The sequence below is a fragment of the Condylura cristata genome, unplaced genomic scaffold, assembly GCF_000260355.1.
Source record: "Condylura cristata isolate star-nosed mole 26May11 unplaced genomic scaffold, ConCri1.0 scaffold00012, whole genome shotgun sequence".
In the NCBI taxonomy this organism is placed as follows: domain Eukaryota; kingdom Metazoa; phylum Chordata; class Mammalia; order Eulipotyphla; family Talpidae; genus Condylura; species Condylura cristata.
In genome coordinates this window covers 44,820,217-44,839,183 of record NW_004567113.1, presented here as the reverse complement: position 1 = coordinate 44,839,183, position 18,967 = coordinate 44,820,217, and the positions used below count along the sequence as shown (strand labels likewise).

The 18,967-nt window shown below is 36.6% G+C and overlaps 1 protein-coding gene across 2 annotated transcripts in view; it reads left to right on the top strand.

The window, feature by feature from the left end:
- The window catches only part of STIM2 (stromal interaction molecule 2), an 85,304-nt gene that overhangs the window by 4,668 nt on the left and 61,669 nt on the right, over window positions 1–18,967 (top strand). For both annotated transcript variants that reach the window (XM_004681360.2, XM_004681359.2), the window contains exon 2: window positions 15,998–16,128. In XM_004681360.2, coding sequence (XP_004681417.1) covers window positions 16,006–16,128 — 123 coding nt within the window. In that variant the 5' untranslated portion in view covers window positions 15,998–16,005. The remainder of the gene's footprint in view (window positions 1–15,997; window positions 16,129–18,967) is intronic.

The following is an 18,967-nucleotide window of genomic DNA, read 5'->3' as shown; positions in this document are numbered from 1 at the left end:
GGGCTTCCTATTACCAAATCACTCATGTGCCATCAGGCGGCAGGCGGGAATCGAACTCATGCGGAAGTGGCTTCAGATTCTCAGTGCTGCGCTTTAACCCGCTGCGCCACCAGGGAGGGCCTCATTATCTTTTTTTAAAAAAAATAATAGCTTATTTTTACATCATTTTGTGCATTTTTCCATTTCAGTTGTAATCCCTGTGGGCTTCCTATTACCAAATCACTCATGTGCCATCACTATAGTCCAGTGCATTTCCCTCCCCGCCACTGTTTTTTTATCCCATTCTCCACTCCACCCCCATAAAATGTCTCTGGTCTATAGCTGTTCATTATTATGATTATTTTCTCGCCTGGTCCGTTATACTCTTGCTATGGGCACTCATATCTTTAGTGACAAATATTTTTTAAAGTAGAAACTACATTTATGCCTATAATATGGTGATAATATATATTTGACTTTTCATTGTAGGACCTGTACAGAAACATAACTTCAGGAAGCAAAGCTAATATTACTTTAAAAAGAGTACTGTTTTATGAATGACTTCTTTCATTTCATTCTAGATCATTCTAAATCATTTCTTAGAAATTTCTGATAGAGTTCTGTATTCAGGAAGAATGCAGTAATTGTCAGTCTTTTTGACAACATGTCCTCCTAGGCCAGATTTTCTACCTATTTGATTCCACCTATTTGATTCTTGTCCTTTTCCTCATATCCTGAGCTGGAAGGGCTGTTGGTGTGTTCCAATCTGTCAGGTGGTAGGTGGAGTTTTCTTGGATTGTCTATGAGAAAAGTCTTCCTGCTATTAATGGGGTCAAAAAGAAGTACATAAAAATATGAGTTTAGTTTTAGTATTTAATCTTTCAGCTACTCAGTTTATGCATCATAATGTAGTTTATATATCTTTCTGTAAAATTACAAAATACAAAAGAAAATGGTATATTATGGTAATCATTTTACAATACATGTAAATCAAACCATCATGCCATATATCTTAAACTTGTATATCAATTATTTCTCAAAATGGAAGAATGAGGTATGATAGTTTTCATTACAACAGCTGAACAGTATATAAAGTTATCTGATTCTTTATCTTAAAGTGTTTTCCCTACTGATGACATCTCTGTTTAATGGAGCTGTAGACCATAGTGAAATGACTGAGAGTTCTGGAATTAGAATTTACCTTGTATGTATGTAAGTAGTCTATGCTTTCCATCTCACCTTAATTTGGTTTGCCTTAGTTTAGACCTCTTTGGTTGGGATAATAAAATATAATTTGTGTCCCTGCTTTTTGTCTGCTGTCCTTAAATCCACACCCTGTAGCTACATGAATATTCTATATGAAATACAAATCTAATGCTGTCCCACCCATGTCTCCTTGAGTCTCTTACTGCTAAAGAGTTCTGCTAAACGTTTGCTGTTGTGACTTCTTGAACATTTAATTTACATGGTATCTTGCTAACTTGATTCTCTCTCACTTCTCTCAATTTTTCTAAAACATTTTTAATGAATTTACTTTTTCCTGTATACTTTGAAATGCTCAAAATTCTATTTAACTTAAAAAAATTCTATTTAACTTAACTGTTTCTTACTATCATTTAGCCAGATGTCTGCTATATTTATATATGTATTTGAGATATGGCATCTAAAAAGCTAGAAATTAGGGCCTATAACTGATAGTAAGAAAGTGGTATAGATCTGTATCAACCATCTTCATAATTCTAAAGCCAGACTTATCTGCATCTTATAAAATGCTAAGCAAAAGACATTTTGGAACATTGTGTTTAGAGAAAAAACAAGGAAGGTAGAAGATCAGATACTGTTACGATAATCGATTACAAAAGAAAATCCACCATCTATATGATTCTTTTGTGTTAGGAAAATAATTGAAAGTCCAACTTTTATTTATTATTATTATTACTTTTACATCCTTCTTCAATTTGTGGAAAGTCCAAATTATTTAGAGAGAATAAGATGAGAAAGGAACTAATTGTTCTTAGTGGTTGGGCTATTTTCATTTTAGAGCTTAAAAGTAACTAACAATCTGGTTTTCCTATCTCTGAGCAATTTTGGAGCCCAGTGATGGATTGCAAAGGCTGACAGGTTACTTTTTAGATTTTTGAGGTGTACTTGACCATATACATATTATAATAAATCGTTCCTACTTAGAATATACAGTTTGATTAGTGTTAATATGTATTTATCCATGAAACCATCACCATAGTCAAGATAATGAAAATAACCACCATCTTCCAGAGTTTCCTTATCTTCTTTGGAAGACAACTAAGAAGGAACAGTTAGTGAGTAGAACAAGGATGTTGTGTTATCTGAAAACTAAATGAAGAGAGAGTGATCAACTGTCGCAGATGCTTATGGATCAGTCAAGTAACAAGAGAAATGAGACTTGAACATGGATTTAGTAAAGTAGAAGTTGCTAATGATTTTGACCTAAGGTAAAATTTTGGTTGAATAGTGAAAAGGGCGTGACTGATTGAAGTATTTTTTAGAGAGGCTGAGGGGAGGAGAGGCTATCCAAGATGGTAAATTATTATTTTCAAGGAGATTTTCTGCACATGGGAGTAAAAGGAATGGGGTGATAATGGAGTGAGCTTGAGAATGTTTTTGTCTTTTTTTTTTTTTTTTCCCTAAAGGGTGGGAAGTTAACAGAATGCTATTATGCCAGGTGGTGATTCTTTGAGAGCAACATGTGAAGGAGGAATTCTGGGAGCAGTGCTTTTTGAGGAGCTAAAAGGGGTGAGGTTTAGTTCACAAGTATTGGGAGTGGTGTTATACAGAACCTTGGGTAATCCATCTGTACCAGTAGTCCAGAGATACACTATGAGGTATACATACCGGGAGATAGTTCACTGGTTGGTGGCGCTTTACATATGGCTTCTTTCAGTAAAGTATAGGAAGTAAAGTCATTGCTGTGAATAAGGATAGGGAGAAGGCATTGAGGATTGAAAATCAAGAGATGTGATATAGAGGGGGAGAGAGTATAGACCAGCAAGAGTGTATAGAGCAGTGGGCTGTAGGGTGTAGTTGAGGTCTGTAGTTAGGAATTTAAGGCATATGATCAACCACATTTTGAGGCATGGGTGTAAGTGCATAGGAGATGGAGAATTAGATTTTACCATATTTGTGGCTTTGCTAGCCAAGTATGATCAAGAGAAAGAAGGACAGGGAAGTTGGGCTGTTTGTAGGAAAATGATTATGAATGGCCATGGATTTAGCTTGGAACGCAGAGAGAAGAAATTAAAGGGTGAGGGACTGTGTGTAAGACATGTTGCTGACATGTTGGATAGTATTTTGAAGATAGAGCCCACATGTTTCCTGAAGATGGATGGGATGAGTAAGTAGTCAAGGCATTAGAGTTTTTTTTGTTTGTTTTTTGTCCTGAGCAATTGTAAGAATGGAGTGTTGTCAGCTGAGATGGTTGGTAATTTATCATTTTCTATGGTTTGGTTGTACTTTGTTTATTGTTCCATGTAAAAAGATATTTTTTGGTGTAATTAAGCTAGGCAATATAAATATAAATCAGCTTAACTGTGTTCAATAATTACTTGGTGATTGCTTTGTTGGTGATACTCTAGAAATGATGGAAATATGGCATTGAGCAAAAACTGTTAGAGTCAATAACTTTTCCTGCATTGGTTTTAGTTCAAATAATATTTTAGGAAACTACAAATGATATTTTAGAATATCACATATTTAGAAATGATATTTTAGAAAACTAAAAGGAGTTACTGTATCTTAATGAAGGTAAGCATGTAGCAAAATTTATATATAAATGAGAATATTCTTTTTTTCAAATAGTAATCTTTGAATATTGTAGATTTATGCTAAGTACTGCTTTTAATGAAACTACTTATAAAAATCCCTTTTGGATTTTGCTTTCATAATATTATTTTTTGAGTACTTTAAAACTAGGAAGGCCTCTTTTTTCTTTTGACAGACTGTGGGTTAAAGGAGATGATAAAGTTCTTTGAATTTGGACATGATTAATGAGTAACATGATTAATGAGCTCTTTGACCTTGAGCAAATTATTTTACCTAAGAGAATCTTGCTTTGTTCATCATGAGAAGAAATAGCATAATTTTAACGTGTCAAGATTGTTGAGAAATGTTGAATTAGATAATCAGTTAAACTCCTGCTAGCCAATATGACCTAGTCCCTCTTTATTTTCTCTCTTTTACTTTAGAGTATATTTGGTTTTGGAATCGGCCAGAAGGTATCTAGCATAAAGTGCAGTTAAAAAAATGTGATGGTTGTGATTATTGTTAAAGTGTTAATACTAGTAAAAAGATTAGATTTAGATTGCAGGAGACATAACTCTGAATTCCAGCTGTGCCATGTTATGCGCTCATTCGTATGGCTCCTTTCCTACTGGCTAACAGTAATGGCTATCTCTTGACTGTGTTCATCGAGTTGCACATATGTGCTGCACTGTGTTAGGTATTTTATAGGTAGTGTCTCACTCAGTTCTAACAAGAACCTTGCAAGATTGTTGTTACTCCCATTCCATAGGTGAGGAAGTTAAGTCAAATAATTTAAATTTTCCTGAACTTACACAGTATGTATCAGGATGGAATAAATTAAAAATCTTCTACAGATAGTTCAGCCTTTCTCATCTGTAAACTTAGGATAAAATAAAACTAACTTTATTTTATCTAATAGGTTCTTAAACTGAGAGAGAAGGGAAACAGCCCTTGGTGCAATACTTGGCAGGAATATTGTCCCCTTTATGCCCCAAGTTGTTGTTTTATGTAGGGTGACATTAATGATCTTTTTTCACTTACAACACTGTGTTTTGGTTTTTTATGATAAAATGTACGTAAAATTTACCATTTTAACCATTTTTAAGTGCATAATTCAGTGATATTAAGTCACCATATTGAGGTTCTAACTTTGAATTATTTTATTCTTCCCTCCAAACAACACAAAAGAAATAAAAATAAGCAAAGCTATTTGGGCACTATGACATTGCTAATTAAAATGTTGGTGGCATCAGATTACTATTTGAAAGAGCCTGGTCTACTTGGAATCCTCATTGATCATGCTGCTTTCAGTTGTGTCATGTCAACAAGATCTTCGAAGAGTAGTTGGGATTGCTTGTATAATTCTGTATGTGTGTGTGTGTGTCCCCAAATTCTTAGCCTTTGAAACCAGGAGTAAGTAAACAAGGATATGCATTGTACCTATTTGCTTTTTTGTTTTTGTACCTATTCAGCAGTATTTTTCCTACTTATGACCCATGCAATAATTCTATAACCAAATGTATTACTGCTTTCTAGGAGCGTATAGCATGATACAATGGAGAAAATTAGGCAGCTGTCAGTGAAGATAGAGATGAAAATAACTGCCAAAATACACCTGCTTATTTATATACACTGAAGGAACATACAGGTTAACCATGAATGTCAATGTAGCTATTCTTTGAAAGAGGGATGGGGAATAAACCAGTTGCCTAGTACAGTAGTTTGGAGATAGAGGCTTTCTCTCTGGCCCATATCTTAGAGAGGCTCTTTCAAAAGATGACAGGAAATTTTTGAGGTCAGTTGCCTAGTACAATAGTTTGGAGATAGAGGCTTTCACTTCTGGCCCATATCTTTTTTTTTTTTTTAAAGATTTATTTATTTGTGCATACAGAACTGGGGTACAGGCCAGAGTCTCAGGGGCGGTGAGAGGCTTCACCAGAGACAGAGTGGGGAGCAGAACAGGCAGATCGACAAAGTACACTGCTGAGGGGAGCAGCGGGCGGGTCAGGAGAGGTCTGATCTGGCCCATATCTTTAGAGAGGCTCTTTCAAAAGATGACAGGAAATTTTTGAGGTAGCCAGGACAAGATGCTTTTTGGCCAGTGGAGTAGTCAGTGGGAGTGAAGGAAGCAGGTGGTAAATTGAAAAATGCTCCTGGAAAGTGGAAAAGGACCCAGAGTAATTGAATTGGTATCAATTCATTTAGAACAATTAGAATGTATGGTTAAATTTGGAAATTTTTAGCTAACAACCAGGGGGAACTTTTTTCTTTTTTGAAGAGTTCCAAACTGATTAATAGGTAAAATGTCAGTTAAAAAAAAAAACATAATTAAGAGCTACAGGAGACAGTCATTGTAGGGGGTTTTAAAAGCAGAGGCCTCAGAAGCACAAAATGATGTAAAAATAAACCTTTATATTATTTGGGGAAAAAAAAAAAGAAAAGCAGAGGCCCCTTAAATACTGAATTAGATACAACTGTGGTGATCTCTTTTCCCACTATTGGTGAGGTGTATTTCCTTCAGCTGCTGAAGCTAAAATTGCAGTATATACAAGAGATTTTAAGGCCCTCACTGGCATTTTCTAGCTTTCTGGAATAACACCATGTACAGCAGTCACAACTTTCCCTTTCTTCATTTGTTTTTTAAAGATTTGTTTATTTATGCATACAGAACTGGGGTACGGGCCAGAGGTGCAGGGACAGTGAGAGGATTCACCATAGTCAGAGTGGGGAGCAGAACAGGCAGATTGACAAAATACATTGCTGAGGGGAGGAAGTGGAGGGGAGGCAGGAGAGGTCTGCTGCGCTATGTGGGTCACCTCCTGGACCAGGATGGAACTCACACCAGAGCTTGAAGTTCAGAGCTGTGCTTTGTTACCATTATGCTACCAGGGAGGGCTCCCCCCCCCCTTGCTTTGTTTTTCTGGCATGTTATTCTCAATAAATGTTAGTATATCTTTGAATGTTTGTTGTATAACAGGTAATAAAATAGATGATGAGCTAAAACTCACTTTGCCATGAAGAAGTGTGTTGCAGCTTCTATTTACTGGAACATCTATTAATTCTGCTATGTTCTAGATGGTGGTGGTTGCTAGATCCTAGGAATATAGGGGGAATAGAGACTCTGCCCTAAAAAATTATGTCAGAGAGAAGGAAGACATTCCTTTCACTTTGAGTTCAAATCAGATCATTGGTTTATTGAAAAGTATCAAAATAATATTGTCTCTGAAGGTTTCAGCAAAAATTTGTGATAATATTCAGAGTGAAGTTTTTGATCTGATAAATGCTTGAACTGTTCATGAAAGTAGTAGATACACACTATATTTACTTAAAAAAATTTCTCACTAGTGCTAGTAATTAGGAAAATCCTAATCATGAGACTCATGAGCATTGCCAGCTTGGTCGGCCAAGTTTTTGGCCAAGTGCCGTGTTGCCTATTGCTAGTGGGCGGCAGCCCCTGATTTGTGATTAAGAACATGCTTCCCTTAAGGTATTCTTTTCAGAGTGAAATTTGCTGACCTCGAAGGAATTCTAGGAGGGAAATGAACTCTGAAGAGCTTAATTTATTTCTTAAACTTTTCTTAGGTTTCAGATCCCTATTCCCTCTCAATATCAATTGACTAGGATGACAGTATATTAAGAATATAATGGAAATATTTTTCCTCTGTTGAAGGTTTAATGAACTTCTGTTATATAATTCTGTGTTGTCTGGTCCAGCAAAATAGAAATATACCTTTGTTTTATCTATACTTTGAGGCCTGAAATACCAGTCATGTTTGTTTCCGTATTCTTATTTTAGTGTGACCTTTTCTTTCATTACCATGACAGTTGCTTATATTTTGCTACTTCCTACCTGGAGTGTTCAGGTAGGATTTCTGGATAGCAAGTAATCTAAGGCTACTTTCTTCTCTAGAGTAAAATTACTGTGGGAGAACTTTTTTTTTTTAATTTTTATTTATTTATGCAAACAGAACTAGAATTAGAGTACAGGCCAGAGGTGCAGGGGCGGCGAGAGGATTCACCAGAGATAGGGTGGGGAGCAGAACAGGCAGATAGTGGAGTATACTGCTGAGGGGAGCAATGGGTGGGTCAGAAGAGGTCTCCCGAGCCATGTGGATCACCTCTCAGCAGGCGGGGATCAAACTCATGCAGAAGTGGCCTTAGCTTCTTAGTGCTGTGCTTTAACCCACTGCGTCACCAGGGAGAGCCTGTGGGAGAGCTTTTTTAAACCTGAAAGTACTACACAAACATAAGTTGTGAGTTCTCTGTAACATTTTCATCATTTCACAGTCCTGCTTAGAAATCATCAGTGACTCTGACTCCTCTGAGGTTCATCGTCCTTCACTGATAGCCCCCAGCTGTCTTTTCAGATTCACATTCCACTGTACCTTCACCCATCACTCCCTAGAGTTTTCACCTGTCCCTGTGGGGAATACTGTGGGGAATACTATTGGCAAAGGGCAATTTTTTATGTGTGGTACTGGCTTGTGTATTGTAGCTACTTAATATCCTTTGCCTTTCCCCCCCCACTAGATGCCTGTAGTCCTGCTAAGGAGAGGTGAACAGGAGGCAGAGGGAAATAGCCCTGTCAGTTGAGAACAGGTCTGCTAGCCAGACTAGTCTCTGTGGGCCCTCGAGCACATCTTCTGTCCTTGTTGAGTTTGTTGTTTTCTCTTTTGCTCACTGTATTTATTAAAATCCAGTTTGTTTTTCTTAGTGCCACTGAAAATGTAGTTGGTTCAGTCATGCATAATTATTTTCAACATGTAGCAGTGTACAGTAATCATATACAGAGATCATAGCAGATAATAATAGTAATATAATTAATTAAACAGGCTTAATTCTTGCCTTCAGGAGGTTTCATGTTTACTGCTAAAAAGTACATAGTCTGGAGGAAGACCATCATAAATATATTAAAATTCCCCTTGATTATTTTTGTACAATATGTTATATATTTTGTTCTATAAATATTTAAGCAGGAATATATGACTAGGTTTTAAGGGCCCTTGAATCATTTTTTTTTTTTTTAAAGATTTTATTTTATTTGTGCATAGAGAACTGGGATACAGGCCAGAGATGTGGAGGGTGAGAGAATTCACCAGAGACAGAGTGGAGTGCAGAACAGGCAGATCGACGAAATACACTGCTGAGGGGAGCAGCGGGCGGGTCAGGAGAGGTCTGCCGCGCCATGTGGTCACCTCTGGGGCAGGTGGGAATCGAACTCATGAGGAAGCGGCTTTAGATTCTCAGTGCTGTGCTTTAACCCGCTGCGCCACCAGGGAGGGCCCGGACCCTTGAATCATTTTAAGCAGAGGAATAATGTTACAGATTTCTGCTAACTATTGTGGTTTAACTTTAACAGAATAAAGTGATGGGAAGTTTTATTTTTCCTACATCTTAGCTTTCTAATCAATTAGTAATTAATCTTGAAAGGTTTTCTCCTCCAACATATATTTTGAAAGGTTAATTAAGTAATTCAGTAAACTAATTTTTTGAGCCCTGAACTATTCATGTTGCCAGATTCTGCTCTCAGGTCTGGGGAAAGAGGAATGATTAAAACCATCCCTGCTTTGGCCCTCCCTGGTGGCGCAGCGGGTTAAAGCACAGCACTGAGAATCTAAAGCTGTTTCTGCATGAGTTCAATCCCTGCCTGCCCCGGAGGTGACCACATGGCGTGGCAGACCTCTCCTGACCTGCCCGCTGCTCCCCTCAGCAGTGTACTTTGTCATCTGCCTGTTCTGCTCCCCACTCTGTCTCTGGTGAATCCTCTCACCCTCCGCATCTCTGGCCTGTACCCCAGTTCTGTACGAATAAATAAATCTTAAAAAAAAAATTAAAAAAAAAATCCCTGCTTCCTCATGGTTGTATTATATTGAGGGAACTGTGCGGTAAAGGCATAAATGGATCCTTATGTGGTGCAGTGTGGTAAAGTGCTATAAAGAAGAACATAAAAGGCAGAGAGATGGAGGGTGGAAGAGGTGGAAGAAGGAAGAAGAGGAGGGAGAAGAGAGAAGAAGGGAAGTCTGTCTTAGGTAGGGAAATAAAATGTCCCTGAGGAGAAATATTTGGAAAGAAGGGAATTACCTGGCTATGGTGTACTTGGGAGAAAGCTTTGTAGGCAGAGGAAACTGCAAGTGGGACTTTTCTGTAAGCGATTTATTCTATTTTCTCCTTTGTTTCACTTTAGAAGAGTCTGTAGATCTCTTCATGCTCGTCATTGATATTGCTAGTTATTTCCTTATCAAATCAAATGGGAATAAAGCTTACTTAAGAGCAAAGTGAATGTGTAATATCTGTGAGTTATAGACGATCCACAATTGATATTTTTTGTAATAATTATTTTGTGGGTATAATAATTACTAAAGTTTTATTCTTGTTCATACACCTCATTTGCCGGAATTAGTGTATCACTTACTCCTTGAAGCTTTTCTTGGTACAAATGTAGACAGTACTATTCCCTTAGTTTTGCCACATTATATACTTACTGCACGTTTGTCATTGCACATTTACTTTATTTATTTGATTTTACCATTTGTATACCTGGTTCTAACCTGGAGTCTGGCATTTATATATTTAGTAGGTAAATGACTTGTACTCAGAAGTTAATTTAGTTGGCTTCTAATATTTATATATATATTTAAAGCATTCAATAAATATGTCAGTTACTGTGGTAATATCCTTAGAAGTATTTATTCAAGGGGAATGTGCTTTGCAGTGAAGATACAGTATTACTAAAGGAAAAGTAATAAGGAAGTATAATAGGTATGTATTTTTGATTGGAAGGGAAAATGATTCCTGTAGTATCTAGTGATCTCCTTTGTTGCTAGGTGCTCTCAGCACCCCAGTTAGGTCCAAGAAGTATTTTTGACAGCAGTATTTTATTTTCTGACACTGGAGACACTGACTCATTATATTCATTATACTGACACTCAAGAATGTACTGAAGTCTAGAGACTTGGTTTGAATTCCATCTATTTCATTTCTTAGGGGTGTGCTCTAAAAGCATGTTACTCATGAACTTTATTTCCTCTTAAAAATAGATATAGTATGTGTCCCACAAAGAGTAGCAGGGATTAGATTATGTATGTGACATAGCATTGATTGTACAGACTCTAAATTGGTGAGGTAGTTTAAATCACTTTATTTCTGCAGAATCAGACTGAGCATTTCTTTGGCTTAGAGAAAAGCAAAGTAGAATTTAATTGTTAAATTGTTAACAATGCTAATTGCCGACTTTGGTTAAATCCTATTCTATTTCAACAGATTCCATTTTCCTTAGTGGAAAGTGCTAGTCTTGATCTAGAGTAAAAATGAATGCTCAGCAGTGTAAATGCTGAAGAGATAAACCATATCATATTGCATTGAATGCAAGATGAAGTCAGCAAGTGAAGGAAATTTGTCTTAGTGATCATACTGCCTGGCCTCACTGAGCGTAGGACCTGGCACATTAAGGCGCTCCCTGTCTGCACTATAAATGCATAAATGAGTGCTGGTAAGCAGATAGATATGCCTGGCTGTGGAATATGTAATCACACTGGTGCGATTAAGTAGCTAAGGTCGATGTCTATGGGATGTTGACAAAGGAGAATGATTTTGATGTTTTAGTAGTTGTCTTTGAAACCATTATGCTTGATTTACTGTATGCATAGACCTTAGTAGTTTGTATATTTTGAAAGAAAATTTAGTCAACTAATTTGAGTTAAAATGACCACTTGTGCTCATTTAACCTGTAAGTCTTCTTTTCTAGCTGAGAAAAAAATGAAAAAAACTTTAGAACACATAATGAAGTTGAGCATTCATAACTGTTCTAAGTTAGATTTCTTAAGTCATTGTACCAAAAGGAAATAAAATTTTGGTACAATGGAGAAATAGCTCACTCTTGCGTTATCTTTAACTCCTGTCTTTCTTTTCCTTCTGCTGCTCCAGCTTGGCAAAACATGAAACCCGAGAGCAATCTTCATTATTTGCCTCCTCCATTCCTTGGTGGCAGAGCATGGACTGCGGGTGCTGCCAGGATTACCTTAGCACTTCCTGGCAGCTGTGCCTCCAGGCTGCCTCCACCCCACTTTGTACCATCACTAGAATGATTTATCTATAACAAACCTGCCTAGTCCTTGCTGTGAATCCTTTATATATGGAAAACACTTTTAGAGATCTGGTCCATTTTGATCAGCTTTCAGCTTCTTTTTCACATATTAACCACTTGGTTTTTTTGAATGTTCCATGTTTTTATTTTTTCATGTTATTAAATGTTTGATATTTCTTTTTTCTTCTGGGAATGCTTTAATCTCCTTTAAACTCCAAATTTACTTCTAGAAAGCTTCTGACTTTCTTAGTCTGGGTTAGATGCCCTTTCTCCATGCTCTCATAATACCCTGAACTGATCTTCTTAGTGATATCTAACACTATGTACTGTAGTAGTCTGCATGTTTTCTTTCTCACTAGATTGTAAACTCTCTTGACTACAGAATATTATTACCTCTTTAATTCCTTTTGTTAGTCCCTGGTTGACACAGAGTAGAAGCTTAGGTCTTTAGGATATCTGTTAATACATGAAGTAACAGAATATCTGGAAAAACAGAGTCCTAAAATGTACTGTTAGGTCCTGGGTATATTGAGTTTGTAGAAAATGGAAGAATATGATTCTTGTTCTACTCATAAACTTAGTTGTATAGACAAAATGATACTTAAAATAATTGAAGATTAATCAAGTACAACATTGAAAACTTAGGTGGATAATATATAAAACTAATGATACACTTGAAAATTTCATATCCCTTGGCACTTTACTTGTGTTTCCTATTCTGTGTTTCTCCTTAATACTTAACCACCGCTCAAAGGCTGCCTTTTACTTAACTTACTTTGTTATGCTCATCTCCCCCTCTAGAATATAAGTTGTCTGAGGAATATTTAACTCTTTGACTCACTATGGCATTTCCAGTGCCATACACATAGTGGGTGCTCAGAAGATAATTGTGAAATGGATGGAATGGTATCGAGAGGAGTCAGCACAACTAGGAAATGGTAGTTCTGAAATATGTGATGGGGAAGTTACATCCTGAAGTATACCATGAAAAACAGCATTTTATTAAATGTTAGTTTAAGTAAAAAATTACCAGTTTTATTTTACAGATTTCCCCCACAGGTCATATGTTCCTTATAATTTCACTTAAAGCTAGTAAGGTTTTGGAGCCTTCTCTGTTGGACTTCTCTTAGAGAGTTTGACAACAGCGCCTGTTTAATCTGAGTGATGCTGACCCTTCCCATATATACTAGATGCAATGACTCTCACTCCATGTGCTTATTTGGCTAAATGAAATATATATATATATATATAAAATGTCTTGTGCCTTCCTCTCCTGTCTCACCCACTGCTCCCCTCAGCATGTATTTCAGTAGATCGGTCTGTTTTGCTTCCCACTCTGTCTCTGGTGAATCCTCTCACCACCTGTACTTCTGGCCTGTACCCCAGTTTTTATATGCATAAATACATAAATAAATTAAAAAAAAAAGCCTCCAGGAGCAGTGACACTTTGTGTATAGACCTTATTTACCCCATATGTTGTAATGAGATCTAAGAACTTATCTTTCACTTTATATCTATTCAAAATAATTACAAATGATTCATGGGTACTGTAGTGATAGATCTACTTTGGTAATAACACTTGAAGGGGGGTGGTGTTCTGGGCTCCTAAAATACAAACAATGATATAAACCAATGTTATCTCAATAATAAAAAGAGAAAATAGGGTCAGGATTATTGAGGGGGATAGTTGAAAATGCTTCTGTATTATACACAATGGTCAGAGAAGGCTTTTCTGATCAAGTGACATTTGAGTGGAGACCTGCTTAAAGTGAGGGAGTGAGCTGGGCTGATACTGGATAGAGCATTCCAACAGGAGCAGAGTCCAGAGGGAGGTTGTTCATGAAAGTTTCAGGAATGACACAGAGGGCCACAGTGGCTTGTAAGGATGGCTCAAGAAGACTGTATCTGTAAAAAGGGTTTACAGATTGAGTCACTATTGCATATTCTTGACGTACATACCAGTAATACTTCAAGGCAACATGTAATTATTATTACTTCATTAAAAGTCCGTTAGAATCACCAGAATTTTTTTTTTTTGGTTTGTGACAGTAGTTAAAGTTTTTGAGAAGGAAATAGAAGTGGAGCTGTGCGGTAGAGGAGGGGTAGAATTTTGAAGTTGGGGGTGAGAGAGGTAACTCTAAATAGAGGAAATGATACAAAGGTTCAGAAGCAGGAAGACAGAACATAAAAGAAAATTACAAATGAATTCAGCCTCATGAGCATATCAGGTTCTGGTTGTTTTGTGAATTTAGAGATCCTGTTTGAGCATCATACATGCATGTTCTTAGATTTTATTAAACCTTGATCAAAGTTTAAATTATATACCTATACACATCACATACCATTGTACTTTTTATTTTTATAATCTCCTTCCTTCTAAGACTAAAATTAAAATTATACTTTGAGTTATAGTTATTAAATATGTTAAATTGGTAAAATGGGATGTCACTGGAATTTGTGGGTAATACAGGTTTGCTTTTTTTTTTTTTTAAATAAAATTACTAATAGATTTCTAGTACTGGCTTTTCCCCCTAAACACAGAATTAGACTCTTATGCCTGCATTAGGTCATGTAAGCATCTACTCTACTATTGAATAGTTTTATTTTAAGTTGAGGTCAAGCTAAGATATAAACATAACTAATTTGTCCACAAGTATTCACGATGACCAAAATGATAAGCTGTACTTCTGATTATAATTAAGGAGACAGTGAAACTGTAGCTGGTCTCTCCACTATACTAATAGCCATTACATTTAGTTCTAGAAATATATGTCAGTCCAGTGATGTTTTTAAAGGCTATTTGTTTTAGTGAACTAGTAGACTACTGAAAATAAATTCCTGGAATTTGTCCATTTACCAGTGAAATTTTGGCAGTGCCTTTCCATTTTGGCAGATAGACTGTTTAGTATTGTTGCGTCCATAGGAGGTACCTTTTGTTAGTCTGATTTTAAGCCATGAAAAAATTCCATGCTCTCTCTAAATTGTTAATTTTTGACAACTCAGTGTGAGGATTGACATATTTTCTATACAAAGAAGTTTATAACCAGTAAATGTATGTTAAAGAAGCATTGGGAACAAGATTAAAACAATTAAGTCTCTTTTTTTTTTCTGTTGTGCCTGAAAAAGTTATGCCTTTTCAATAGTCATATGGTGGAACCTAGGATTCTCTTAAATAGAAAAATGAGAAACCAGTTTTTAAGAATCATGTGAGTGTTCTGTTTCTTTTTTTTTTAATGTTCTTTATATTTTCCTAGATCTTACATTTTTTTTTTAAGATTTATTTTATTTATTTATACATCCAAGAACGAACTAGGGTGTAGACCAGAGAGAGGTGTGGGGGTTTGGTGAAAGAATTCACCGGAGACAGAGGAGAGCAGAACAGGCCAGTGTACTGAAATACACTGCTGAGGGGGGCAGCAGGTGAGACAGGAGAGGTCTCCTGTGCTATGTGAGTAAGTTCCCTGACCAGAGATCAATTCAGGCCTTTGTAGTCATAGTGTTGAGACTTAACCTAACCTTTGCCATCAGGGAGGCCCAGGTCTTATATTTTAATTGAGCTGAATTATACAAAAATAGCTTCTTTAGTTTAGTTTTTTTTTTTAAGAAGTGAGTCAATCTTTTTTTTTTGGTGGGTGATAGTAAATATGAGTTGGGTTAGATGAAAATGCTTAAAGATATGGAAACATATAGAAATACTGCTGTTGGCCCTGCCTGGTGGCTCAGTGGGTTAAAGTGCAGCACTAAGAAGCTATGCTTTGGTGCAAATTCGATCCCCGCTCTGGAGATGATCCACATGGCGTGGCAGACCTTTGCTGTCTCACCCATTGCTCCCCTCAGCAGTGTACTTTGTCAGTCTGCCTGTTCTGCTCCCCACTCTGTCTCTGGTGAATCCTCTCATTGCCCCTGCACCTCTGGCCTGTACCCCAGTTCTGTATGCATAAATAGATAAATCTATAAAAACAAACAAGAAATGCTGCTGTGACTCCTCGTTATAGTTGGCCTCCTGTCAATTAAAATTGATCATTTTTACTCAGTTGTGTTCATATTATTATACTTTTGTGACAAGTCTTTGCTTGGTTTTGAAAGTCTGCTAGTTTCTGATAGATTTAAATTCTGAATTACAGCATGTTTTAGTAATTGCCCTTTGTTCTATTTCAGATCCTTGCATGTCACTGAGTCCACCCTGCTTTACCGAAGAAGATAGATTTAGTCTGGAAGCTCTTCAGACAATACATAAACAAATGGATGATGACAAAGATGGTGGAATTGAAGTAGATGAAAGTGATGAAGTAGGTGGAATATGTTTTCTATGGTGTTCTCATAAAGCAGAATTACTGAGTTTTTAGTCTTAAATTTTCCCATCATTCCTCCTGTGACTCAACTCCATCGTCTTTAGTTTTTTTCTTTACCTTTTGATTTCACCCCTATGTTTTCATGTTTCTTCTTCTTTTTTTTAACCTTTTAAATGTGTATACCAGTCTTTACCAGCTTTATAAGAATGCTCAGTTTCATTGACTTGATTTCTCAAACACACATTTTATTCTGGCATTACCAGTTATCAGTAGGTAACTGCTTTACAAACCTCTGCAAAATATAATGGCTTAAAACAATTTATTATTTCTCCTGATTTTTTTGGAGTCAGCTTGCTACTTTTACTGTTCTCTAAGATACAGACTGATGTCATTATGGCAGTTGCATTCGTTTCAGAGCTCTGCTAGGGCTGGGACTTCTAAGGTGGTCTGGTATCTTTCATAGCCTGTCTCCATGTGACCTCTCATCATCAGGAGTCTCGCTCAGGCTTACTTTCAGCAGGGCTGCTGGCTTCCAGGTGGTGGTATTCTAAGAAGTCAGGTTCCTACAGGAAAGTTATTATGCCTCTATTTGCCAAAGCTTATTAATATGAAATTGACTAAAGCAAGTCATCTGGCTAGACTCGAGCCTATGTGGGAGAGGATTATACAAGGGCAGGAACATCAAGAATTGAGGTTCATTGAGGGTCACCAGTGTAATAATCTGTACTTTTTATTTCTTAAACATTTTCATTTTCTCTGTGATGTCCCTCTTAGTTTCTCCACAAGAGTTGTTTATTTGGTAGTGATCTCATTGCAATGAAAACCCTTTGGTCATTTTTCGAACCTATTTAGCTAAACTTTTTGTTATTTTTGTCTCTGCTGAGAGGGTCCTTTTTTTTTTCATTGTTTATATGATGATAAATTACATTATTTTCTACATCTTTCCCTAATGTTTTATAACAGTGACAGCTTCTATTCACCCCTTTGTCTAATTACATTGTTACCTAATAGTAATAACCTCTAAAGGTCATTTCTTAACCTGCTGCATAAAACACTTACCCTGAGAATGCCCATTCATTCTTAGGTTGTTCCTGATTTCTTCCATCTCTCAGTCAGTCCACTTTTCTGACCTACATATATGCTTTCTGCCTGGAATCTTTGGATCTTGCTTTTGCTTAAAACTTATTTTATCTAAAAGAAAATCCCAGCACTGCTTTTTGACATATTTCAGTCTTCAGTAGCAACTCTGGAACTACTTCTCCTCAATATTTGTTCTTTTAAATTGGGATTTGGCAGATGTTTTCTGTAAAGGGCCATGTTGCAGGTGGAAATGTGTCTTTCCCAAAAAAAACATATTTTGAAGAGCTTTGGAAATAGGGTCATTGCAGATACAAATAGGTTATACGATGAGGTTATACTGGCACAGGTCCTTCATCTAATATGGCTAGTATTCTTAGAGGAGAGGAACATGTCACGTGGAAGCCAAGACACAGGGGAGAAGATGACCATGTGGTAGTGGTGGCAGAGATTGAAATTACGCAGCTGCAGGTCGAATGACAAGGTGTACTGGTGACACCAGAAACTAAGACTCTTCCTTAGAGTCTTCAGCAATGTTACCTTGCTGACACCTTGATTTCAGGCTTAGAGCTTCCAGAATACATTTACACTGTTTTTAGCCAGTTTGTGGTACTCTGCCAAAGCAGCCCTAGATAGCTAGTAGAGCCAGTTAGTAAATAGTTTAGACTTTTTAGGCCATATGGTCTCTGTTACAACTACTTAATAGTAGCTGTAACTTTTACTTCATTGCACTTCGCACTACTTCATTGTAGTGCCAAGCAGCCATAGATAATACATGAAATAAGGAGATAACAATCCAGTAAAATTTTATTTGCAAGAACAGTGAGTTGGCTGTAATTTGATAACCTCTATTACAAAACTTGTGTTCTTAAAACTTACTCCCTTGTAGTTATTTGTTCTCTTTTAATATAGGTAATTATTAATTTGTGTCTTAAAGGCACAAGCAGCTTGGTTATGCATCATCAGTATCACTTCGTGTTATTCTCTAGCTTAGAAGCTCAACAGTTATTTTTTATTGCATTTTAGATCACATATTAATTCTTCATTCTTATTACTTCTGCATCACCTGATTTTTGCTTACTGAGATAATCTCTTATCATTGTGGTTATATATTATTGATAGAGACATGATTAAAATCTCTATTTCCTTTGAAAAATATTATGTTTGTTAATTTTTCTCTGTGACTTTTTATTTTGGTTGCAAATTTTCAAAGTTAGTGCTCAGTTGCAGTGTATCTAATTATTGATCTGTAGAGATCCTAGAAGTAACGATTTTGAATGGCTTTATGTAGAAATCTGTGAAAGACAACCTATCTCTTATCTAGGAAGAAGTCATCTGTTGGATAATGTGCAAAGCATTTTAATGTTCTGCAATACACCAAAATCTTCAAAGCACCAAATTCTGTTTGTCATTTTGCTTACCTCTTCTCTCCCTACTTATTGTTCATTGAAATGTGAGCTGTTCATTTTGGAAGCAGGTAGAAAGGAGATTGGGGTGTTCTTCTGCCTCTTTCTAAGAGCTAACACAAACCGGTTTCCACTTCTAAGTCTTTTAGCCCCTTCCTCTAAATTATTTCTCTTTCTTTCGACCAAGTGATAATTTCATGTTTTCATTAAAAAAATTGTTCTCATCCCTGTTTCATTAATTTTTAATTTACCTGAAGAGTTTCATGTTAAGTACTGTTACAGGCTGGAAGGGGGCAGAGGCATAGGACGATGCGTTCAGGACCTGCATCTGTACTCCTCAGTCTAGCCTGACT